The 27,829-nt window shown below is 39.3% G+C and overlaps 1 protein-coding gene across 1 annotated transcript in view; it reads left to right on the top strand.

Moving 5' to 3' along the window:
- The window catches only part of LOC124620418, a 115,405-nt gene that overhangs the window by 62,822 nt on the left and 24,754 nt on the right, over positions 1-27,829 (top strand). The window contains exon 8 of the mRNA XM_047147067.1: positions 7,800-8,002. Coding sequence (XP_047003023.1) covers positions 7,800-8,002 — 203 coding nt within the window. The remainder of the gene's footprint in view (positions 1-7,799; positions 8,003-27,829) is intronic.

The following is a 27,829-nucleotide window of genomic DNA, read 5'->3' on the forward strand; positions in this document are numbered from 1 at the left end:
TACTGCTCCTTCTTTGGCGCCCATGGACTGCGAAGTATGGCTGTGGTAACCATCTTGCCCCAAGGCTGAAACTCCACCTGTCCCGAGCTCCCCACCCTGGCAGAAAGACAAGGTGGAAGTGCAACCCATGTGATAAATGACTCCCATACTACAGGGTTCGGGACTTGTGGAGCAACTGATACTACTGGCACAGGCACACCCCCTGTTCTTGTGTCTACAGGAAATACACATCGATGCCCCTGCGCTATGGAGTTAGACCTTCCACCAAAAGGATGACCTGACAGGGCACAAAGAGCCAAGTTTGGGGCTGCTGTGCTTGTCAGTAATACACACCACTCCTCTACCCTCTCCTTGATTACTGACCTACAAGCAGTAGCTGTTGCAGTTCATGTGGGTCAGAAGATCACTGTCTGCTCCTGCAGGCCTCATTGCACAACTTCCCCACCTATTTCTCCTACCGGATTTCAGTGCCCATAATGTATTTTGGGGCTCAAACTGTACTTGCCCCAGTGGTCTAGTCTTGGAGAATCATGATAACTCAAGAGCTGTGCATCCTCATAACAGGTAGTTTCACCCATTTCCCGGCTGCTACTGGGCCGTCCGCAATCATTAACCTCACTTTCTGCTCTCCAGCCCTTGCAGACTCAGCACAGTGGGAAGCAACTGACGACCTTCATTCCAGTGACGATTTCCCACTGTGGATTTACTACTGGATGGAGGATTGCTTAAACAGAAGCCACCGAAATTAATGGTCCACAGGGCTAACTGGACGCTGTTCATCCAGCTGGTTGTGGATGAACACTGCGACAGTGTCCAAGAACTGGTGAATCCCATCACAGGAGTGATCTATCATGCCACTGGCTTATCCATTCCAAAGTCTTCAGGTCATCTTTGGAGGCAGCCTTTATCTTGATGGACTGATGAGTGCCATTCTGTGATCCAGGACAGGTGTGTGGCTCTACAATGGTTTAAATGCTGCAGACGACCTCACAGCTTTTCCTGTCACAAGCTCCGTGGCTCAACACATAATTAAGGAGAGCAAGAAAAGGTCGTGACACGTGTTTCTGGACGATTATCAACCGGCCACTTGTTCCACAAAAGTAAAGGAAGCCATCTGGAGGATTTCCAGTAAACACAGCCACTTACCAATAGCAGGAGTGCCATGCAAAGCCCAGAGACATCACTCAGGTGATGACAGAGCAATTTGCAGCAACTATTGCCAATGCAGGGTTGCCACAGGTCTGGAAATCAGGGAATGTCAAACACATCAGGAAAATTTGGAAAGGAAAAAAAAAGCTGGAAAAATCTCATTTTTGTCTGATCAAATGAAATGGTTTGTTTACCAAGGTGTCATGCATTGTCGCTGGCTGAATGTAGCTGAGTACGTATGCCACTTCCCTACTCCCTCATTCCTACTGCTTCTCCCCTTCCTACCAATCCCCCCAGCGTGCAGTCAGTGCTGCCACCACTTCTTGCTGCTGGCCTATCAGCTGCTGGTGAGAGGCAGGGAGGCATGACAAGTTGTTTGCTTATATCTGATTCTCAGATACTGTAGACACAGTGGCCAAAGACAGCGGTCATGTGTGCATGAGTTGTATCTGAATGATTGTGAGTGTGCGTGTGCTCTCATTTTGTGACAAAAGCTATGGCTGAAAATTTAGTTGTGAGATTGCCTTTTCTACATGCCTGTCTGTGGCTCAGCAATCATCTTAACAGTGAGTTGCTACCTATCCTCATTATTATTGATTCTCAGAGTATTTGAAAAAGTTATCTGTTGCATGGATTGATCACCGTGGTATCATTTCATCAGCATGCTGTCTGTGGTTCATGTATAGCTGGCCACACAAGTAGATTTCTGCGACGGGCCAAAACTGCAGGCCCTTTCTGTGTGTATCTGTAATGGATTGGGCCTGCCAATCTGAAGCCATTCGGTTTCCACTAATATGCAGTCTCTGGCTGTTGGATCTAATCTCACCACTCAACCTACAGGCCGGGTCTGTTTGTGTGTGGCATAATGCAGCGGATTTTCATGGTTTATCCATGGACCCAGGATTGCGGTGCTCCTCAGCAGGCCAGAGGCCATGAGCGATGAATTTCAGGAATTGCAACTGTTTCCCCACAAGCACATGTACAGTGTGATGTTTTATAGATGTTTTATTTGTTCTAGTAGATTTTGACACTTCAAAAGTAGTTTATATGTTAGGAAGTATGGATGATAAGAAGATAAGTATGCTATGTACTCATATATTTCTTGAAAGAAAAATCACACAATACTTGTCAAATAATAGATATAATACAGTTGGTAATAACTGACAATAACAAACATAGTAAACAAACATTTTATTGGCAGGCACCTACAGTGTTGGTTTACACAATTCTTCCCCCACTTAATACACTTCTTTCAAGCGGTCTACTTTTTTCTGAGGTTATTTCTGAAATCAGTGAAGGTATTTTAAATCGGTCTTGCGACTCCAAGGAAATGCATATTTTCATCACCAAATATGTTTCGTTTTATTGAAATAAAATAACATCAGCGGTCTTAATGAAACACACATACCATTTGACTTGCTTTCTCCATCTAAAAACAGTTCATTACAAAACATGTTAATGTTAGTACTTAAGAGTTTTGCCGACGTCAGGAAACGCCATCTGCTTGCAAGCTTTTTTAGATATTTCCTCATTTTCACTATTGTTTCTTGTACCATAGCTACAGAGACAGAGTATCAACTTACGTAGTAACTTACCCTTGAGATCTCAAAATTTGTCAGAGAAAAATGCTAAAACTTGTGTGGAAATCAGGGAATGTCAATTGGGGAAACTTGTGGCAACCCTGCAATGTCATCCAGGATCCGGCATTTCTCCATTACCATGTGGCTGTGGAGATAGACAAGTTGGACTTAAGATCTCACAATTCTGAGTCTTGCAGCTGGCATTTCTCTCTGTGGGAGCTGGTATTGGTACTGTCCGAAACTCGTGATGCTACACCCGGTCACGACCACATAAGAGTACTGCATGCTTCAACATTTGCCACCAATATCAAAGGAAGTGCTCCTCAAATGTTTTAATTTGGTATTGCAGACAGGTCACTTTCCCAACTTGTGGAGAGAGGCAATTTTGATACCTCTTCTCGAACCAGGAAAGGATCTCATATGTCCCAGTAGTTACTGGAGTGTCACCTTAACTAGCTGTGTAGGAAAGACATTGGAGCAAAATGTTAACTGTCATCTGGTCCGGTTGTTAGAGATGAGGCAACTTCTTAGCCGCTCTCATTATGCATTCTGGAGATTTCGGTCAACTTTCGGCAACCAAACCCTGCTGGAGGCTGCTATTCAACAGGCTTTCCTACATCAACAACACCTCTCAGTGTCTTCTTTGACATCAGTAAGGTGTAAGACACTACTCGACGACACAGTGTTATAGAGCAACTTAATCAGTGTTGCTAACATGGCCACCTCTCCATCTTTATATCGTCTTTGTAAGCAGTTTTCAGGTTGTGTGTCGGTGACTCGTTGTCAGATCATTTTGTGCAGGAAAATGGTGTTCCTCAGGACAGTGTTATAAGTGTTACCCTCTTTGCCATAGCTGTGAACTGTATCACATCTACTGAATGGAGTCCTGCACAGTGCTCCTTATTTGTGGACAATTTTGTTGTTTTCTATTCCTCCTCCCATGGTGCAACAGTGACCGGTGAATTGCAATTTTAGGGTTGAAGAGTGGGCTGCAAAGACAGGTTTTCAATTTTAAGTGTGATGGTATTCTAAATATTTAGTATTTAGTTTTTTCGGCCTCTTTTTTTTTTTTTTTTTTTTTTACTCCAAACTGTTGTGGTTACCATACTTGCAAGGCCTGAAAACCAGAACCCAGGTGGCATTATCATAACTAGACTGTGTTTTATTTTTGGACCTAAGGATAGTAGCAGATTTGCCGTCAGAACTGCCCTCTCTTTTAAGTGACACTAAAAATTTTTAAGGTGATCAGTCCACATTGTTTCTGGAAATTGTAGGGAGATGTTCTTAATGTGTTAACAATGTGACTGGCTCACCCATGTTTTATGTAAGTGGTCAGCTATTCTTATTTCCCTGTGCCATTGTTTTACATCTTCTTTTACATGTGTTTTCATCCCTTTTGTAGCACCTTTCAATGTATCTCCTTTATTTTGAGGCATGTTATGTGGAGCGATTGTGTGGATCAATATGAGTGAGGTAGGAGTGAGTGGATGAGTGAGTGATTGTGCCAACAATTTTAGCTCTTTTTTTTTTCCTTTTTCATTTTGTTTAATATTTGTATGGGCACTGATAACCTTGCTGTTGAGGGGCCATACAGCCCAAAACAAGAACAAGAACAACAATCTACTGACTGGTTTGATGTGGCCCACCACAAATTCCTTTCCTGTGCTAACCTCTTCATCTCGGAGTAGCACTTGCAACCTACGTCCTCAATTATTTGCTTGACGTATTCCAATCTCTGTATTTCTCTACAGTTTTTGCCCTCTACAGCTCCCTCTAGTACCATGGAAGTCATTCCCTCATGTCTTAGCAGATGTCCTATCATCCTGTCCCTTCTCCTTATCAGTGTTCTCCACATATTCCTTTCCTCTCCGATTCTGCGTAGAACCTCCTCATTCCTTACCTTATCAGTCCACCTAATTTTCAACATTTGTAGTACCTGATTAATAAAAGTATGTAAGGGTATGGCTGCTTCAGCTCTGTGGTACCTTTCTTGAAGAATCTACCATCAAGGTTCGATTCCCCTGGTTCAAACCATCCAATAATTGTACTTTAAAAATGCATGCTCTTCCCAAAGACTCACCTGAATGCAGGGATCTCCTTATTTTACTGAAACCACTCATACCATATTCTACCATCTTCTGAAAATCATAAACCAAACCACCCTGACCATCCCATAATTACTTTATTCATTGCACCCTCTTAATATGTATCTGGTGGATCAGCATCTGTGAACTGTTGTACAGAAAGATGTCTAATAGATTCAGACACAAACATCTTTCTAGTCATCATAAATTTTTGCTTGTCCCACTTCCACTGTACACAATCCTAGTAAGCATTAATGCCACTCCATCTCTTATCAGTATTTCCCACATACTTTGTGTACTTGGCACTAAACACTGCCTTGACCAGTAATGACTGGGTATCAGATTGATGACTTCTATTCTGTGTACCATAATAAATGTCATATATTCCATCGATTACCTCACCACCCAATATACAAAGAGATACCGTGGATACCTCTGGTACGTTAGTATCATTCAACACAAGTAAGGAGTGAACTAATCAATGTCTTCAACGTCACTATGGTTTTCCAAAATCCTCATCCTCCCCTCCTTTGCATTGCTATTCCAACACCATATACGTAGAATAGCTTTTATCACTTCTTTACTACAATATTTGCAACAATTTGGTCATACTGTACACTCATTCCACCCTTTTTCTTCCCATATGGTTAGGGACAATAAAATTATGGGCCAAAATATAATGGAAAAAGAAATGAAATTGATGGTTTCCATGAAATGTTGCAGTTTCTCTGATCACATATAAAAATATCATTAAACTGAGGACAGCAGATAATAACTGGTAGGTATTGTATGTTGAAACGATTTTGGCTTTTTTTTCCAAGGCATATAATCTTAAAATGACAATTCTTTTCCCTTGTAAAGCACCATGGCTCTGTGTGTGACATCGAACAAAAACACAGTACAGTACATTCAATGAACTTTATTTATGGTAACAGTTTCAGTTGCCAACATCACATTTCCAGATTATTTCATACATTAAATCCTACTGTAGTCGGTGCCTATTGGAGAGATCTTTAATGCGGTGCATCACATAAACTCCATATTTTTGTAATGCTCAAATATAAGTATGGAAACCACCAAATATGATACTCATCTGTTCCATTTGTTGCTATCAGCTGATCACAGCATAGAATATGTGACAACAGCCAAACATCAGTATCATCATATATGATAAAATAAACTAAATCACGTTCCATGAGGGGTATGATTACTTTTTATGTAATCATCTTGATTGGTTTCACCAACTTGTAACTAAATTATCTCTTGTTAACCTAATGTAAACCTCGGACTATGCAACAGATCAGGCTGTCACTGCAAACTTCGATCACAAAAAAATAAAAATAAAAAGAATAAACACTGAAACAAGCATTGTCAATGTTCTGTTTTACTACCAAAACACATTTGCGTAACACCATGTCCAGTGTGTGATTGGCTGATAGAATCAACCAAGCATATGTCATTTTGATTTGTATGCATTTGAAAGTGAAGTGTTGTATTTGGTAGTTTTCATTTTTGTACTTTGTATACCATGAAAACCAGCAGTTTAATTTATGCACCACATTAAACATCTCACCAAAATGCATTTTTCTTCTTTTCAAAAAATACTGGCAAATGTGATGACACCGGTTAAAACTTTGCTTCATTATTGTGGGAAAGGAATTTTTGGTGTTGAAATTACTAACACTTTTTAGAAATTTGTAGGCTCCAGTGAAGGACACACTGAAAAACATGGTTGTCCTCTCAAACTGGGCTAACAAGAACACAGAGCTCTGCAAGACTGTGTTTACAGCTGTAGGTTCTTGTTTCAACCTTAGGATGACAATGATGACATGGCAGAGTCTGTTAAGTATACCTGGAATGGCAGGTCTCAACTGTGTAGATATTCTGAAGGGATACAAACCCCTTCACAGTTTAGTGAAAAAACAATTTTTCGTGCCAGCAGAAAATGCGAACATTGTCAAATGTCTGGTGTTGTGCTGGAGTCAGTTAACCTTCCATGTCCAAATTTAGACTCCCAAGACAGTGTATGAACACTATAGTGAAGTATTGACAGATTTGCGACATAAGAGCACTTTGAAGTTAGGACAATACTGTCTTTTGAAAAACTTTCGAGTTTGGAGAGTTATTTTTTCTTTAATTGAGTAGATTTAATTGGTTTAATTGTATGTTTTCTTCTCTTTTCCCTTCTGCCAATGCCAGAAATAAACTTGATTTTGATGTCAAAAAGCATAATGTATTTGATAGGTATATTTTAATTTTCAATGTAACACTGTAAAATAATGGAATAAGGAAAAAATAAACAACTTGCTGTGCCTCAGAAATAAGCTGTGAGAAACCAGTACCAAAATTAGCAAAAAGTAAGACCGAAATAGGAAAAACTGAAATTGGCCATAGAATTTTTTCTCCCCTACATGAGGCTCTTATCCTATTCTTGTCCATCTTTTTTTTTTAATATATCCTTCCTTTTTCACTTCTTTTGTACTTATGTTTTTATGCTGCTCCTCCAACATTTTTCCTGCAGTTAAGGACCTCTTTTTGTCTTGTGTGAAATATTTCCAGTGATCTCTGACTCACCTGCTACCCTATCCACCAATTCCAAGTTCTCAGGTTTCCAGACCTAGCCTGGAATAGTAAGATATTTTCTCCCTCACATTGTCATTTCAACAAGTCATCCTTGTCCCAAGATCTTGGCTGACTTTACTTACATGGTTGACTTTACTTATATCTCTAAGCCTTACCACATGGTTTCAGAAGGTGTCAGTTTTGCATCTTTCTACATGTTTTTTGCATGCACTTGATAAGTATATTGTTTCTTTATGTGCGATAAAATAATATTTTACTTGACTATACCATAGTTGCTTTTATTTGCACACTATTCCAGAAATCAATTTTCATCTTAATGGTGTGTTTGTTTTATCTTCATGTGTATACCTTTTATTTTATGTAATTGAATATACCTGTAAAAATGTGCTCTTTTTCATTTTAGTACCACAAAAAGTGCAATCTCAAGCCCTCAGGCAGGACGACACAAATCACTGAAATTTGTAAATGCATATGAAGAGCAAGGCCAGAAAACACCTCCGAATAAGGAAGAAAAAGACTGTGATATTAAATTTAGACATCGAGTTACAGCTTTCCTTGACACTGAGAATGTGTTGGCAAAGTACATGAAACATATAACAATTGGTGGTAAGTTATTCAGTTTTTGATATACCAAATTTACTCAGCAGCAACATGTTCTCTGGAGTGCTTTCTGTTATATCTTAAAATTAGTTCAGATATAGTGATGTGAAACACTCCATGCAAAATATTTACTTTACTTAGCTATAGCCAAAAGGTGAATACAAGTAGTTTCCATGTAACAACTAATAAATACTCTATGTGATCAAAAGTATCCAGACACCTGGCTGAAAATCACTTACAAGTTCGTGACGCCCTACACCGGTAATGCTGGAATTAAATATGGTGTTGGCCCACCCTCAGCCTCGACGACAGCTCCCACTCTCACAGGCATACGCTCAGTCAAGTGCTGGAAGGTTTCTTGGGGAATGGCAGCCCATTCTTCACGGAACGCTGCACTGAGGAGAGGTATCAATGTCGGTTGGTGAGGCCTGGCATGAAGTCGGCATTCCAAAACATCCCAAAGGGGTTCTATAGGATTCAGGTCAGGGCTCTGTGCAGGCCAGTCCATTACAGGGATGTTATTATCGTGTAACCACTCCAACACAGGCTGTGCATTATGTACAGGTGCTCAATCATGTTGAAAGATGTGATCGCCATCCCCAAATTGCTCTTCAACAATGGGAAGCAAGAAGATGCTTAAAACATCAATGTAAGCCTTTGCTGTGATAGTGCCATGCAAAACAATAAGGGGTGCAAGCACCCTCCATGAAAAACCTGACCACACCATAACACCACCACCTCCAAATTTACTGTTGGCACTACACATGCTGACAGATGACGTTTACTAGGCATTTGTCATACCCACACCCTGCCATTGGATCGACACATTGTGTACCATGATTCGTCACTCCACACAACTTTTTTCCACTGTTCAATCATGCAATGTCCACACTCCTTACACCAAGCGAGGCGTCGTCTGGCATTTACCGGTGCAATGTGTAGCTTATGAGCAGCCGCTCATCCATGAAATCCAAGTTTTCTCACCTCCCGTCTAACTGTCATTGTACTTGCAGTGAATCCTGATGCAGTTTGGAATTCCTGTGAGATGGTCTGGGATGATGTCTGCCTATTACACATTACAACCCTCTTCAACTGTTGGCGGTCTGTTAGTCATCAGGTGAGGTCAGCCTGTACGCTTTTGTGCTGTACATGTCCCTTCATGTTTCCTCTTCCGTATCACATCATAAATAACAGACCTAAGGATGTTTAGGAGTGTGGAAATCTCACGTACAGACATATGACACAAATGACATCCAATCACCTGACCACGTTTGAAGTCTGTGAGTTTTGCAGAGCGCCCCATCCTGCTCTCTCATGATGTCTAATAACTACTGAGGTTGCTGATATGGAGTACCTGGCAGTGGGTGGCAGCACAATGCATCTAATATGAAAAACGTATATTTTTTGGTTGTCTGGATTCTTTTGATCACATAGTGTAAATAATGTGAAATCAGTACAGATTAGCTGTTGTTTTCCTTTGGGACTAACTGAAAATTGTAAATATTAGTGGACTCTCAACCGGGGAGTCTCGCTTTTAAAATAAACCTTTTAGTCTTGCATCCATGTAGTAAGCATAAAACAGGCATTATCACTAATATCTGATTTCTTGAAGACAGTAATGGCAATTGTCGACATGGGCAATTTGACTGTTATTTACTTGGTCATAAATAGTTAACAGAATGTGTTGATTAGGAATTGTGGGCACTTTGGCTTTCATATGAAACAGCTACTGAGAGAAAGATGTGATTTCCACACAGTGGTATAAAAAAGAATAGGGTTATTTAACAGTTCTATTGTATAAGTACATTCTTCAAATTTTTCTCCAACTCTCTGATGTAAAGTGATCAGTCATCATATTTGCTTGTATAGTGATTCATTTACATTACATTATTTCCAGTATTTTATCTCTTTTCATAGTGTGTAATCATTTTTTCAACCCCATGCCTTCTCATTTACAGATGTTATCATGTCTCATTCCCATTCTGTTACAAACATAATCATGTACAGTATGGCAGTTATTGAACTATACAAAATGAAATCATCGTAACTTCTGAATGGTTTGCGTTATAACATTCAAACTGTATGGTTGGCAGCGGGGCATGATGGGAATTAGTGTGCGCAGTATGGTTTGGTTTAGTGATGAAGCTCACTTTGACTTGGATGGGTTCTTCAGTAAGCAAAATTGGCGCATTTTGTGGGACTGAGAATCCGCATTTCGCAATCAAGAAGTCACCCTCAACTGGTGACAGTGTGGTGTGCAATGTCCAGTCACGGAATAATCAGTGCAATATTCCTTGATGGCACGGTGACTACCGAACGGTATGTGAAGTTTTTGGAAGATGATTTCATCCCCCTTATCCAAAGTGGCCCTGATTTCGACAAGATGTGGTTCATGCAAGATGGAGCTCAACCCCACTCATTGATGTAGGAGAGTGTTTGATGTCCTGGAGGTGCTCCAGGGACCGCAATCTAGCTCTTGGAACCAAGAGGCCACTGGCTTGGGCCTCGATTGGCTGCCATATTCTCTGGATCTGAACACATAAGACTCCTTTTTGTGGGGCTATATTAAAGACAAGGTGTACAGCAATAACCCCAAAACCATTACTGACTAGAAAACAGCCATTCAGGTAATTCAGTATCGATGTTCCGACACTTCAACAGGTCATGCAGAAATTCAGTATTTGTCTGCGGCACATCATCGCCAAGGATGGCAGGCATATCAAACATGTCATAACCTACCTCTGAATATCTGTAGTAACGTTTACATGTTGAGTAAAGTGTGTGCACACTGTAGTTTGTAACAAATTTACGTTCAGTAATTGTCACTCTGTATTTTTCTTCTATCTTGTGGCAGCATAAAAACAGGCTTCCTGCAGAACAGTGTTAAATGTTGGTAGACAGATGAAGAAAGTCCTCCTTGCTTTAATCAATTCTGGCATTATAAAAGAGAATTAATGTACAGAATAACAAACTAAGCAATGGAAAAAACTATGCATTATGAAAAGATAGATTGCTATGCACCATATAGTGGAGATGATGAGTCGCAGGCAGGCACATCAAAAAGACCATTCAAAAAGTAAGTTTTTGGCCAAAAAACCTTCTTCTGAAATAGTTAAAACACAAACACATGAAGCGCGCGCTCCCACACACACACACACACACACACATGTTTTGTCTATTTCAGAAGAAGGCATGTAGGCCAAAAGTTACTTGTTTAGTAGACTTTTTGTGTCTGTCTGCAACTTAACATCTTCATTATGTGGTAAATAACAAACCAATATTGCTGATGTTTTTCTGATATAGCTTCTTAGAGAATACTCTTAACACAAACATTAGGCTGTAACTAGAAGAAAAGAAGCATCTCTCAAAGTATCAGCATAGACTTCAGAAGAACCCTCAAGTGAAATATAAATTGCTTTATTCATACATGATGTCTTGCAGACAGTAGATGTAGGTGAAAAGGTACAATCAGTCTTCGTAGACTTCCAAAGACTTTACAGACTATATCACATTGTCAACAGATACCCAAGATACAACATACACTATGTGATCAAAAGTATCAGGACACCCCCCAAAGACATATGTTTCTCATATTACATGCATTGTGCTCCCACTTAGTGCCAGGTACTCCATATTAGCAACCTCAGTAGTCATTAGACATCGTGAGAGAGCAGAATGGGGCACTCCGCAAAACTCACGGACTTCAAACGTGGTCAGGTGATTGGGTGTCATTTGTGTCATATGTCTGTACGTGAGATTTCCACACTCCTGAACATCTCTAGGTCCACTGTTTCTGATGTGATAGTGAAGTGGAAACGTGAAGGGAAGTGTACAGCACAAAAGCATACAGACTGACCTCATCTGTTTACTGACAGAGACCGCCAACAGTTGAAGAGGGTCGTAATGTGTAATAGGCAGACATCATTCCAGACCATCACACAGGAATTCCAAACTGCGTCAGGATCAACTGCAAGTACAATGACAGTTTGACAGGAGGTGAGAAAACTTAGATTTCATGATTGAGCAGCTGCTCATAAGCCACAACATCATGCCAGTAAATGCCAGATGACGCCTCGCTTGGTGTATGGAGTGTAAACATTGCATGATTGAACGGTGGAAAAGCGTTGTGTGGAGTGACAAATCATGGTACACAATGTGTCAATCCAACGGCAGGGTGTGGCTATGGCGAATGCCTGGTAAACATGATCTGCCAGCGTGTGTAGTGCCAAAAGTAAAATTCGAAGGTGGTGGTGTTATGGTGTGGTCATGTTTTTCATGGAGGGGCTTTGCAGCCCTTGTTGTTTTGCATGGCACTATCACAGCACAGGCCTACATTGACGTTTTAAGCACCTTCTTGCTTCCCACTGTTGAAGCGCAATTGGGGATGGCAATCACATCTTTCAACATGATCGAGCACCTGTTCATAATGCACGGCCTGTGGTGGAGTGGTTACACGACAATAACATCCCTGTAATGGAATGGCCTGCACAGAGTCCTGACCTGAATCTTATGGAACACCTTTGGAATGTTTTGGAACGCTGACTTCATGCCAGGCCTCACCGACCGACATCAATGCCTCTCCTCAGTGCCACACTCCATGAAGAACGGGGTTGCCATTCCCCAAGAAACTTTCCGCACCTGATTGAACATATGCCTGCGAGAGTGGAAGCTGTCATCGAGGCTAAGGGTGGGTCAACACCATATTGAATTCCAGCATTACCAATGGAGGGTGCCATGAACTTGTAAATGATTTTCAGCCATGTGTCCAGATACTTTTGATCACAAAGTGTGCAAAGTACCAAGTGTGCTCCAAGGAAGCATTATATTTTAGCCCATATCAAAGTGTAACAGAATTGTCTGGTAATGCAAAATGAGAATTTTTATAAGAAAAACAGTGATGTTTGCAAAACCCTGCTTGGTAAATTCAGAGAACCTGCATTCAAAAAACTCTGTGTGACCATTCTGCTGCCTGAGGTGACAAAAGTCATGGGATAGTGATATTCACATGTACAGAGGATGGTAGTACTGCATACACAAGGTGTAAAAGGAAAGTGAATTGGCAGATCTGTCATTTGTAAATGATTCATGTGAAGGAAGTTTTTTGACATGCTTATGGTCTCACGACCGGAGAACCCATCATTGACCAGAAATGGTTATGTTCATCTATCTGGAGACTATTTGCAGCCATATTGATAGACTCTGAAAGTGGAATTGGAACTAGAGACATGGGACATTCCATTTTGGAAATCATTAGGAAATTTAATATTCTGAGACTGATAGTGTCAAGAGTGCCCTGAGAAAACCAAATTTCAGGCATTACCTCTCACCCTCACGCCGTCAACAACACGGTGATAGACGATCTTCATTTAACTACTGAGAGCAGTGATGTTTGCATAGAGTTGTCAGTGCTAACAGACAAGCAACATGGAGTGAAATAGCTGCAGAAATCAATGTGGGATGTACGACAGTTCAGCGAAATTTGGCATTTATGGGCTGTGACAGCAGATGACCGACAGGAGTGCCTTTGTTAGCTGCACGACATCGCCTGCAATGCCTCTCCTGGGCTCGCGACCATATTGATTGGAGCCTAGATGGCTGGAGAACTGTGGCCCACTTAGATGAGTCCCGATTTCAGTTGGTAAGAGCTGATGGTAGGATTTAAGTGTGGTGCAGACCCCACAAAACCATGGACTCAAGTTGTCAACATGGCACTGTGCAATCTGGTAGTGGCTTCATAATAGTGTGGGCTGTGTTGACATGGAATGGACTGGGTTCTCTGGTCCAAGTGAACTAATCATTGACCAGAAATGATTATGTTCGTCTACCTGGAAACCATTTGCAGCCATTCATGGACTTTGCATTCCCAAACCGCAATGTCATATCACCGGGCCACAGTTGCTCATGATGTGTCTGAAGAATATTATGGACAGTTTGAGTGGATGAATTGGCCATCCAGATCACCCAGTGTTAATCACTTTGAACATTTATAGGACATAATGGAGAGGTCAGTTCATGCTCGTCATAATGCACCACCAACACTTTCAGAATTATTGACAGATATTGAGGTAGTATGGCTCAGTGTTTCTACAAGGAGCTTCCAGTGACTTGTTGAATCCATGCCATGTCGAGTTCCTCCATTACGCCAGGCAAAAGGAAGTCTGCACAATATTAGGAGGTATCCCGTGACTTTCGTCACCTTAATGTATTTAATCCGATTTACTCTCTTAGTCTTTTGTAATACCACATTTCAAAATTTTCTATTCTATTCTTGTCCAAACTCAGATAACACTTACTTGCACCTTCATTTACATTCGATGTTATGAAATATGTTTCCATCAGAAACACTTTTTTGCTATTGACAGTCTGCATTTTATATCTCGTCACTTATTTTGCTACCCAAATAGAGAAACTGTTCTCCTACATTCAGTGTCTCATTTCATAATCTAATTCCCTTAGCTTGCCTGATTTAATTTGACTACATTCCATCACTCTTGTTTTACTTTTGTTGATATTCATGTTATAACCTATTTTGAAGGCTCTGTCCATTTTATTCAACTGATATTCCAACTCATTTGCTGTCTCTGACAGACTTACAGTGTCATTGGCAAAACTAGAAGTTTTATTTCTTTCCCCCTGAACTTTAATTTTCTTTCCAAATTTCACCTTGGTTTCTGTTTTCTCGATGAACAAATTTAATCTATACTAATATTATAAATGCAGAAGTAAATGTCTATTACGTTTTCATGACCACACTGCTAAACTGATTCTGACGAAATTTTTTGTGGCCATAGGAAGTGGTTGTACTATCTTTTTGAGTATTACTACTATTTTTTAATATAGTATACATGATTGGGATGCAGACAATACTTGGATGGATGATGGCGTATTGTAATGTTCATAATGTATTCCTTAACCACACAAATCCTATGTTTGTTTGTGTGCATGGTTTCTGAAATTAAATTTTAAAAAGAATTGCTATAACACCTGTTGAAGCTGGACAGTTTTTATGGCGAAATATTGTGGAAATACAATAATAAACTTCAATTGTAAGTCCAAGAACCATATTTAAAATTATTACACCAGAAAAACCTTATTACATATATTATTATATACAATATATATTACATATATTATTTATTTTACAGTATACCTCATAAACATAAGTATGACTTAGTGCATAGTTCTAAGAGAGCTTGAGCTGTGAAAGTTACTAAAACCCAACATCCCTCAGGGCAGTTTCATTTAGATGCAGAATGCCACACAGTCTTAACAGCTGGAGAGACATTAGAACAGCCACGAGCTTGTCACATTTTAGATGTTGCTCATCACACGTCTCTTAGAGCTTCTGAGGTAGTTGAATACTCAAAACGATAGCATCATTTAAATGGTGTATGACAAACACAGGCTGGTTGTGCCTTTGCTTATAGAACATGGGAGGCTTTGAGTGAGGCTGCATTTGATTATGATCCATTATTTGACTATGTTAATCATCAGCTAGCCATCTTAACCTGTTAAGTGGGTAGTTTACACGCGTGCGCGTGCACCTCTTCCACAGTGGATAATATACGCCAGCGCACCTGTTCGCGGTGGTGCTGCACACTGTTCTGACGTTTCCATTGTTGAATTTAAATTGATATTGGGTGGAAATGAATAAAATATATTGCAGAAGTTAACAAAACTGTATTTTCACAATATTACATATCGTTTTCAGTGTGAAACATTTTAAAACAAGGTGCTGCCCACAAGGAAACTTCACATTCTGCGCACCAGTATGAAGTCTCTTTGCGAAGGCCTTTTCTCGTACACACCACACACCTCCTTGTTGGTCTTTTCTTCGTTGTGGGTGGCAGAAGGTCTGGAAAATGCCTGGCTGTGAGGGGTGTTGCTTTTGGTGTTCGAGGTGGGCGTCCTACTGATGTCCCTTGATGTGATGAAGATATGGTCAGCTGTTCACCAAGACTAATCAGGAAGCTCATTCTACTTTCTTCACCACCATGCTTCTTGTACAGAATGTATGCATTGTAGCATGCAATGTCCAACAAGTGGCGGAAAAGCTTCTGATAGTATTTTTTCAGCCTGCTTCTGGCCATCTGGTAGCTTTGTAACTGAGAATCGCACCTATCCACGCCCCCCCATATTCTTGTTGTAGTCAGCGACAACTTGTGGCTTTTGAACGACTCCCTTCTTCGATTTTACATTTACAGATGTATCGTCATGGAAGGTGCTGACCATAACAACGTCTCTTTTGTCTTTCCATTTCATTACCATCTGCTTGCCTTTGTACCCTGTTATGTACTCCCCTTTCTTCAGTTTTTCGTTTTTTACAAAGTCAGGGAACCCCTTCCTGTCTTGCTGCATTGTGCTGACAACATCGGTGTTATTGCTGGTTAATTTGTCCACCAAATCTGTACTGGTGTACCAGTTGTCAAGATAAATACAGTGGCCTTTCCCAAGTAGATCGTGTGTAAGCTCCAAAACAATTTGAGAGGTTATTTTTTCGTCTGGATAGTGGCTACCATAATTATTGTTCTTTCGAGTGTAAACAATAAAGTCCGATACATACCCGGAACTGCTTTCAGAGAGTTCGTACAATTTGATGCCAAATCTGCTACGCTTTGATGGAATATATTGCTTCCATCCAAGCCATCCTTTCCAGAGCAACAACGATTCATCAACGGTGATGTTCCTTTCTGGCATGTACACTGATCTGAATTTACGACACAGATGCTCCATAATGGGGTGAATTTTGAATAGTTTTCTGCTGATAGTGCCTAGTGGATCATATGAGGTATTGTCAGCAAAGTGGAGGAATTTCAATAGAAGATGAAACCACTTTTTACTCATCACTTTCCTGAAGAAAGGTGTGTCAACTGATTCCCTCTTTGAAAAGTACATTTTGTGGTCTGGTTTGTGAAGAATTCCTTGAAGTACAAGCATTCCAATAAGTGTTTTTACCTCGTCGCGTGTAGTATTCTGCCAACTGTGAACCCTGGAGCATGCTGCTAAATTGGGATGAGAAGCTATGAACTGTTCTGCATATAAGTTCGTCTGTTCAGCTATCATTGTGCACAAAGCATCATCCACAAAACACATAAAACAACTCATCACATCGTTTTGTTTTAGAGGCACAACTGTACCACTATTACCACTGAACAAATATTGAATACGATTTGAACTAGCACACACAAATTCACTAGGTACCGTCTGCTGCAGTAGTGTCTCGTAGTCAGATATTTCCGAATCGAAGTCACTTTCACTAGCCTCAACATCTGTATCTTGAAAACTTTCAGAACTGTCACTGAAATTATCGTCACTTTCTAAAAGCAGCTTCTCAATCTCCGAATCTGATAAACGACTTCTTTTCGCCATTGCAAAAGATCACTCACTAACGCTGCAGTAAACACAGACGACAAGGCGCGCTTTTGCGGCTGCTTCACAGGACGCATTTTCTCTACGCGTGCTCGGGTGGACAATGTCATAACTAGCCTAGAACATGCTGTGTTGCGTGACAAGAGCTGCCATCTAGAGGACGAAGCTCAACTAATACCACAATGTAAACGGCAGGCCGATAACTCGTCATTCCCACTAGCTACTAGCCACAGAACGCAGTGGACGGATATATCCGTCGAACCCACTGTGTAATAGCAGAGCATGGACGGATATATCCGTCATGCCCACTTAAAAGGTTAACCAGAATGGATCAAAATGTAGGCATTGAAATGTGTTGGAATGGAAGGAAGAAATGGTTGGCTGTAGTTGTCTGGTGGAAAAATCTCATTTCCATTACTAGTTGAGCCAGGGGAACCCCTAAAAATACTACTTCTGTACAAATTTAATGAATCAAGAGTTAGAAGAAAATATAATGCATGCTTTCAAGTGAATCATCATCATCATCTTTCATCGTAACAAAACTACTGATATGGGAGTGCAGCTGTGGATAACAGCTAGTAAATAATATGAAGATAGGCTACAGCCCTCTCTCACTCTCAACTCTATTGCTGCCTCGCTTTCATGTCCTTCAATTTATGCAACTGCAGTTTAGTTTTGGTCCAAATTGTAAATAATATTTCACTCTGTATTTTTATCCATGTGACCTTCAGAATTTCAAAGAGAGTATTCCAGTGAATGTTGCCAAAAACTTCCTGTAAATCTGCAGTTGCTGTAAATGTGTGTATCCCTTTCTTCAGTCCATATTCTGAGACAAGTCGTAAGGTCAGTTTTGTCTACATTTCCCCATTACCTAAGTTGATTTTTCCCAAGTTTTCCAGTTTTTCTGTGTATAATTTGTGTCAATATTTTGCAACTATGGCTTACTAAGCTAACAGTTCTGTAATAATCACAACTGCCTTGTTCTTAATTGGTTAATTATGGTGCGATTTCAGTACAGCAGCTGTGGCGATGAAAGTCGTGCACCTGCAGACACAGGATTGGAAAATGTTGCACTCAGTTAAATTAAAGGAGAGCTTTTGGACAAGTGCATGGCTATTGCCTTGCAGCTTGAAGTCTGAGAGTGTTTTGTCAGTTTCGTATACATGTATGCCAGGTGGAATAGTTTTGTGATGCTATGTTCTCTCAAGGATATCAATTATTCTGAGGGGCTGTCAGAGACATATAAAGTTATCTTCCCTCATTCAGTGCACGAATGGATTAGAATATAAGTTGCTGCTTTTGATAAAAAGTACCTTGTGCGAGGCACTGCACATTGGCTTGTGGCATATGTACAGAGTTAGTCATAAGTACCTCCAGGAGTTCAGAAGCAACTGTTCAGAAACTAGAAGACATTCAGAAAATAGATACATCTCAGTGAATGGAGTATCTCTCTAATTTCTTAACTCACATTACAGATGCTCAGTATTGGCACCATTTGTGATATGGCAAACATCAATACAATAATCAATCTCGGATGTGTGATTTGAATGAATTTTTCATTCTGCAGCAGTGTGTGCAATGTTTTGAAATTTCCCGGCGGATTAGAACACTGTGCTGGACCAAGGACTCACACCCAGAACCTCGCCTTTTGGTGGGAATGCTCACAACAACCAAGCTATCCATGCATAACTTGTGATCCACCCTTAGAGTGTGTGAATGCTGCCACATCACTGCTCACTGTCATGGCACGGTTATAATGAATCAGACCCACTGCATCTTACTGGTCCATTTAACCAGTGCCATCACTGCTTACTATGAACTTTTCCCAGTAGTGATATCGAGCTGATTTGTGTTTCACACTGCAACCATCGCCATGTCCTGAAATGTGAGGTGTGATTGGTTACTTTGTGGTCACTCCAGCAGTGCCACCTTTGATGCTGCTTGCACTGCACTTGATATGTGAACATCTGCAGGTAATTACTCCTGGCGGACAATGAACAGTGAGGCTGCTGTCTAAATGAACAAGGCACCCAATGAGCAGCAACATGTCATGTGCCAACAGCACCTGTCAGTGAACTTCCCATAATCCTCATAGCCTCACCTGGACTTGCATTTTGGGCAGAATGCATGTCATGAAGAAATGGGTTAGGCACCAACATAGAAAATTGTTTCCAGAATGAATCAGCCATTTTGATTATAAATCAGACATTCCCTTTAATTCCAGAAACAACATACTAGGATGTGGCTAAGCTGTATCTTTGTGGCATCCTTTCTTCCAGGAGGGCTAGTGCCACTAGCAATCTAACAGTGGTTCTGTGAAGTGTGGAATATACTCAAGTAGTACTGGCAGAATTGAGTGCGGATTATGAGGCACACATTGTCCACAGTGACAAGCTATCGGGTTTGAGTCCCAGTCTGGCACACACTGATGCAGAGTGTAAATTATTCTGTAAGGTATTTTCAAGGCTCTACATAAGTCCTCTGTGGTATCATTTCCTCCAGAAGTGCGAGTGCAGCAAGATATGCAGAAGAGGGTGTGTGAAGTTTGGAAAGGAGGAAAATGGTAGTAGTGGCATATATGAAGCTGTGAGGATGGGCTATAAGTTGTGTCTGCCCACTAAAGACAAGACCTTCTGTTAATGTTCTAATGTTATACATAAAATTTTATAGTTAGGAATGTTATCTTTGGTGACTTTTATATCTTCATCAGTACTGTGTGTGTCACCATACAGTGTTGGGCGGAGGGTACTCTTCATACCCCTATTATTTTCCACCTTCTGTATTCCATCCATGTGGACAGTGCATGGGGAAAAACTTCAGAAAACTCTTGTATAAGGCTGAATTTCTCTAATTTTGGTGTCGTGATCATTGTGCAGATGTATGTTCAGTTAAATGGTAACAGGCTTCTCGACTCATTTTGGTGCGTCAGTTCCTGGAACTTTGTGAATAAGGCTCTGTGCATGTCGCAACACCTTTCTTGCAGTGTCTGCTGCTGTAGTTCATTGAACATTTCTGTGGCACTCTTACACCGACCTACCAGTTATTGCAACTCTTCTTTGAATCTTATCTTTTTCACTGATCGAACTCGGTTAGGATCCCAGGCTGATGAATAGTACTCCAAAATTGGACAGACAGGAGTTTTGCCAGTGAGCTCTTTCATTCATGACTTACACTTATTTTCAAGGATTCTTCCAATAAATGAAAGTCTGCTACATACCTTTCGCACAGTTAAATTTTATGTGAACATTTCGCCTTAAACCACTCCACGCAGAAACTCCTAGGTTGTGTCTGATTCCTGTGATTGATTGTCACTTGTGTAGTTGAATGATATTGAATTCTTTTTTTCTGTTTACACTTATTACATACATTTTTTATCTTGAAAACCAGCATCCATTCTTTGCATCACATACTGATTACCTACAAGTTTCTGCATTTTGTAATAAGTTTATAAGGTATTACTTAACTATACCACATCTGTGTTGTCTGCAAACAGCCTCACAGGACTGTAGACTTTGTCCACCATATCATTTATTCATTATACATATGTCATGAATGGTTGTGGCCCTGTCACACTATGTTAAGGTATGTTGGATGCTACCTTCAGTTCTGACAAGACCTCCCCATTAAGAATGATACGCTGAGTTCTGGTGGCAAGGTAGTCTGAATTCGAGTTCCATATCTATTTGGAATTTCTGTATGCACGTATTTTGTTTACTTTGTGACTGGGGAACTGTATCGAAAGATATCTGGAAATCGGGCAATGTGGCATCATCCAGAATGAGGCCATCTTGAACCTTCTGGGTCCCAAGAATGAAATGAGCAAGCTGAGTTTCTCGTGATCAGTCCTTTCTGCAAACCATACTGATTTCGTATGTAGAAGGTGTCTGGTCTCCAGGAATTACATTATACAAGCACACAGTATATGTTCTATAATTCTGCAAGAAATTGATGCCAGACTTGAAATTTTTATAAATGTGCCTGTATTCTTTGTAGCTATTTACATTTTATGTGTTTCTGTTGTTATTCCATTCTTTTTAGCAGTATAGTTTCATTTTAATTAATCTTCTGTGGTTATAAGCTAGTTTTCTCAGGTGGAGTGGATACTTTTGACACAAAAAAGTTATGAAAGACAACTTCTCAATATGTATAAGGGAAGCATTGTACAGTGTACTGGAATATAAACAAAGTGCTTATGATTGTAGCTCATATTTGAATTTTTCTTCTAACATCTTTCATATGAGAACATGCAGACACTCAGCTACACATTGTCCTGATCTGCACTTTATTGAGATCTGTGATAGAACATGCGTAACAGATTATTTGGCACTAGAGGAATAGTACAGTCAACCTTTTAATTTTTGCACACACATTACACTCATGTCTACATTAATTTGTTACATAGTCCAATCTGTAATTAGTGCCTTTTTTGCCTTGTACTGCTGCTTCAATTCTTCGCTGATAATTAATTCTAATACTGTTATTGTCGAAGGAAACTTCCTTTGCTTGCACTACTCTGCTCCTTAATTTTGTCTTTTCTTTGGTGTGTTATGCAACCATGCTATTATTAGCAAACTTCTTATTCTTCAGCTGTGTCTTTCCCAATTTCAGTGTTTAACAAATATATATATCACTCATCACTTTCAGCTGCAAAGAAAGTACAAAGAAACTGGCGCATTACATTTAACGCTTGTCTTAAGTATTCGTTACTGCCAGATTTGCTATGTAATCTCTGTTCTCCTTTAACTTTTTTTAATTGTGCAGGTTTCTTTGATTCTATGATACATACATTAAAGTTGAGTGGCGATAGGCTGATCCCAAGCCCTAAATCATTTTTAGTGTCAGCTTTTGTTAGTTTAACTTTTACTGTTTTTTTATTTATTTGTTTTCATCTTTGAGCATTTTGCATGCTACTGATGTCAGTAGTTTATACAAACTGAATAATATATAATGGGACATGTAATAATAAAGAAAGCAGTTGAATCATGTAGATTTGCAATCAAACATATGATTAGTATAAGTTAAAATTTTGCTCTTTCTTGGCACAATTAGAAAATTCCTCTGTGCCGTAGAAAGTCTTCTTCGTAAGCCAGTTTTGTAGAATATTTCTACAGGTATTTAATGAGGTAGTATGTACTTCTGGCGGCAGTGCATTGAACAGTTTTACTCCAATGTATGTATAGCAGTTGTGAGTCTTGCTTAGACTTGTAAAAGGTTGGTCAATCTTTTCTTTGTGAAGTGTGTTGTGACAATGGAATGATTGCCTCAATCTGTAGTGCTCTTGGTTTTCTTTTGTGTAGGCTAGACAACTAAGTATAAATAATGATGATGAGAACATGGAGATAAAAGTCTACAGTTCATGATTCACCCAGTGTGGTTCACATAAAATACAGATTTATTAAAGTAAAAATTAAACTTCCATGGCATCTTGCAGTCAAATGATGAAGTAGTGGCTCAAATAAGAGTATTTGTCTAATCTATAACTTGGCTGAAAGGCACAGAGAGTACTGACATTCCTTTACTGTGGGCTAACACTTGCTGGACGCACAAGGAGATAACCAACGTATCATGTGTAAACAAATGTCATTTTCAGAGTGAAATTTTCACTCTGCAGCAGTGTGTGCACTGATATGAAACTTTCTAGCAGGTTAAAACTGTGTACTGGACCGAGACTTGAACTCGGGACCTTTGCCTTTCGCAGACAAGTGCTGTACCAGCTGAGCTACCCATGTGTGACTCATGACTCATCCTCACAGCTTTACTTCTGCCAGTACTTTGTCTCCTACCTTCCGGTAGAGAACTTGCCTATGAAAGGCAAGGGCCCAAGTTCGAGTCTCGGTCCAGCTCAGAGTTTTAATCTGCCAGGAAGTTTCAAATGTCGTTTTGTAGTTGTTAGTGAATCTTCTCTTGTAATTTTTTTAAGTCAGTGTCTTGTATGAAAAACATTACTACATGGTTTAGCACGGCATCGTTTCTTTATTGCCTAACCATAGCTTTGTCTTCCTTTATTTCCAACTTGAATCTTTTGCTTTTTGTTGATTTCATGTCCATTGTTATTCTTCATATCAGTTGTAGTCAAGAGAAGTTCATATAACATCAATTAAATTGTAATTTTAAATTATGTGAAGGCGGGGGTGGAAGTTCGTCCATAGTGAATATGGATATCTCATCCCATATCATTAAAAAACTCAACTTTCCCTGCTTATTGAGTTATTCACAGTCATTCCTCTGTCTTCATTTACATTGTTATTTATATGTAATTTTGTTTGTAGTATTTTCATGCTCTCAGGTTTTTAAATTTTATTTAAAAATGTTGACAATGATACCTGCACACACCTCTTGTGTTTTATTAGACCTTCACCAAAGCAACTGTGGCTTTTTCTCAATTGCAGTTGTTGGCAAAGTTACTTAATTTCCCATCCACTCATCAGCATTCTGATCTCTTAATTTGACTCAGTACACATTACTGAGCTCTTTATCCAATGCTGTTGTATAATGTGTTGTTGCTGACTTGGAAAGTTGCTTGGGTTTTAAATTGTGGTTGTTTTTCTGTTCAGCTCCCTTTTTTTCCCACATCTGCTTGACAATATAGAGTTTGTCATTCTTAATGAGAGACAAAAAGTTATGACTTTTCTAAAACACAAATTGATTTATAGTGTACTATTAATGAAAAAAGAGAATTATACTAAAGTAAAGTTAGTTGATTAATAAAAATAAAATAAAATTAAAGAAAATATTCATGGTAGACAGCAAGGTCGTATTAAGCACCTAATAAGTTCCAGATGAACCTAAAATTGTTGCACATAATTCAAGTTATCTTGGCAGGCAGGAAGTCAAAAACTAATTCTCTAGGATGTATCACCTATTTCTCTGAATTCAGACTAGGAGGCAGGCAAGGTAACTGTTCCTTCTAACACTTCTTGACAGTTTTCTCAGAAAGATCACACATGCCTGAATATTTAAGTCAACTGAAGCATGCTATTGTCCACTGATCACTTAAAGGGCTCACTGTAGACTTTCTACCTTTTATCAACATCACCTTCTTGTCAAATGATGTAAGAAGTGCCAACATCCAAATCAGATCTACTAAAAGATCACCTAACAGGCTTGTCTACTAACATTAAAAGTACAGCAGCAAAACTCCAAGCAAAATATGGGGGCATCAGTAATGTGAAGGGAAAAAAGGCACTTTGGGAATGAAAACAAAAACGTCAAATAAATTACCAAATATAATGAGTTATCTATAATTAAAATACACATTATGTACAAAAGATAAATGGTAATGAACAATTTACAAAAGAAACACAAAATTTAAAACCACAACATTGGCAACAACTGCAAGCAGGACTTTTAAAGCAGCTGAAACTGTAGCACCGCAAACAAGAACACGTAAACACCCTTGGTGGACAGATGAGTGTGACCAACTGATAAATCTCAGACAACAGGCATGGCAATATTGGTTGTGCAACAAAAATCAAAAGACCCTGGAAGATCTCAAAGATACCAGGAAAACAGTCACAAAAGCAATACGAACAGTCCGTAAACAACACGAAGACAAAAAATTGCAAGACATAGAAAATGATTTCAAGAAAAACAATTCCCGAAATTTCTACAGAGTATTCAAACAAAAATGAACAAAGTACTCTCCTCCATCACTCCAATTCAAAAATGAACATGGGGAAATTGCCCATACCAACACCGAAAACTGTGAAATTCTTGCAAAATACTTTTCTAAATTACTGAATTGTGAAAAGCCTGCAGAAAAATTTGAGTTCCATCACACATAACGAAACGCAGACTCAAAGCCACCAAGTTTACAGGAGATTAAAGAGATAATTCAGTCACTGAAAAATAACAAAGCATCAGTAGAAGACCAAATCATCGCAGAATTATGGAAAAATGCAGGAGTAAATCTTATTGCAAAACTCAAGGAAATTATACATGAAATCTTGAAAACTGAAAAAATCCCCACAGATTGGAAGACAGCAATCATACATCCTCTGTACAAAAAAGGAAGTAAAACAGACCCCAACAACTATCGTGGAATCTCTTTATGGTCAATAACATACAAAATTCTGTCTAAAGCCCTACTAAACCAATCAGAACCTCAGCTGGATTCAGAAAAGGTTGATCATGCGAAGAGCAAACCCTTAACTTAAAAAACTCAATGAAATATTTGCGTAGTACTTCAAACAAAAGTTATATCATCACGTTTGTCGACTTTAAAAAAGCATATGACAGTATAGACTGAGAATCCCTTTTTGAAGTATTAGCAGAATTTGGACTAGATCAAAAGACAACAAACATCATAAAAGAAACACTCACAGAGACCAAATCCAAAGTAAAATTTATGGGAGAATTGAGCACAGAATTTGAAATAGACGCAGGAGTACGACAAGGGGATGTACTGTCCCCAGTGCTCTTCAGTTGTGCTCTTGAAAAAGTTGTTAGCGAATGGAGAAAAGCAGGTGCACCAGCACACACACTGGGACCAAGACATAAGGGCATAGAATTAGACTGTTTAGCATTTGCTGATGACATGGCACTGATCACACAAGACATTACTGATGCACAGAAACAGCTAGAATTATTACAAGAGCAGGCAGAAAAAATAGGATTACAAATTTCATTTGAAAAAACAAAATTTATGGCTGACATCAAAGATGCACCTTCTGATCGCAAAATTGGTAATAACTACATTTCTCGAGTTAAAGAATTTAAATATTTAGGTGAATGGATTGCAGAAAATTGTAATGAAAAGAAATTTGTCAGATCAAGAGTCCAGAAAATGGAGACGGCGTTTCAAGTAACAAAAAACATTTACAACAAAAAGAGTCTCTCGTGGAACTGCAAAATACGACACTACACAACAGTAATTAAACCCGAAGCTCTCTACGCATCTGAGACACTAAACCTTCAACACAGAACACTAAAAGAGGAATTAGAAGTGAAGGAATGTAAAATAATGAGTAAATTCCTAGGACCAAGAACTAAAGATGGTGTGCATTACTCGAAACCCAATGCACAAATGTATAAAAATATCTCCAAAATAACAGACACAATGCGCATGAGAAGAATCCAATTCATGGGGAATTTAGAAAGAATGGACTCAAACATGTTAACGGACAAAATCCATACATTTTTAAAGAACAAAACTACAAGACCGAACTGGTACAAACAGACGGAAAAAGACCTGAGAGAATTAGGGTCTTCAAATCTACATGATAGAAATGAAATCAGAAAAATCACGAACACACGGGGTTTTGAGGAAGAAGAGAGAAAAACGAACTGACATACATGGTCTACGCAACAAAAGCTAGTCCATTCGTTGTTTATGAAGGAATACTGGGTGAAAAGGAAGGCCAACAAATGTTGATGCCAACAAATGTTGATTATGTGTGGTCCTAAGTGATCCATCTGCGAAGAAGAAAGAAGAAGAAAATACATGTCCCAAAACAGTGTCCAGTGGCTGCATATGTAATTTAAAACCTGATGATCCAAGGTGGCCTGATAAATAGGATTTCTTTAGGCAGTTGAGGAAAACTGTTGCAAATCAGTACACTTACGTTAAAATCTGGTTACAAGAATATGTTGCCAAGACATAAATCCACAGAAACACAGAGGAAACAACGGAACCGAGCTGCAAAAAAAGGCAGAACGTTTTGATCACTTCAAACAAATTGATGGCAGAAGCTGTGGATGATATTTTTTTTCCCAATGTAAAGCACAAAACCATAATGACTTAGCATATAAACATGAAACAAGACCTCTAAACAGTTTTTTCCCAATGTAAAGCACAAAACCATAATGACTTAGCATATAAACATGAAACAAGACCTCTAAACAGTAGAAATCAAACCTGAAGAAGTTGACTTCAGCAGAGATTTCTTGGTAGGATGATAGTAGCCAATGGAATGAAGGATTACAAACAGCCAACAAGAAGGCCTAGCTGGCTGTACAGCCTTTTGTAAATAAGAGATGAGTGTAGCCTGCTAAGGGAATTTCTACTGCATAATTACAGTCTTTTCGCAGCAGTTTATTTTAGAAAAGGTCTAAAAATCATGAAAAGCTACAAATGTATGGGATTGTTGAACAGCCATAAAAAAGTTATGCTCTATTTTTAGAGTCAAAACTTAAGTCAGAAATACTTTCTCCGTTTTTAAGGTATTAAAAAAAAAAGCTATACTACAGTATCAAAAGACACACATGTTCCACAGAGTTTTATCCCTGATTAATAAGTTTAACATTGTAGCTGAGCTTTCAAACTTTGTTTTTCTGTTTGAAGTTACTCCTAGTATCACATGAGTGAAGTAGTCATCAGCAATAATGTTATTTGACTGTTTTTCATGTAGTCATGTTCAAGATGTACTTGTTTTCACCCATCGTAAGAAGAGGCTTACCCATTCAAAACTAACAGGTTAACATGGAATCCAAACCATCACACAGTGATATTTGTGTACATAATAT

Source organism: Schistocerca americana, chromosome 1, assembly GCF_021461395.2.
Source record: "Schistocerca americana isolate TAMUIC-IGC-003095 chromosome 1, iqSchAmer2.1, whole genome shotgun sequence".
Classification (NCBI taxonomy): Eukaryota; Metazoa; Arthropoda; class Insecta; order Orthoptera; family Acrididae; genus Schistocerca; species Schistocerca americana.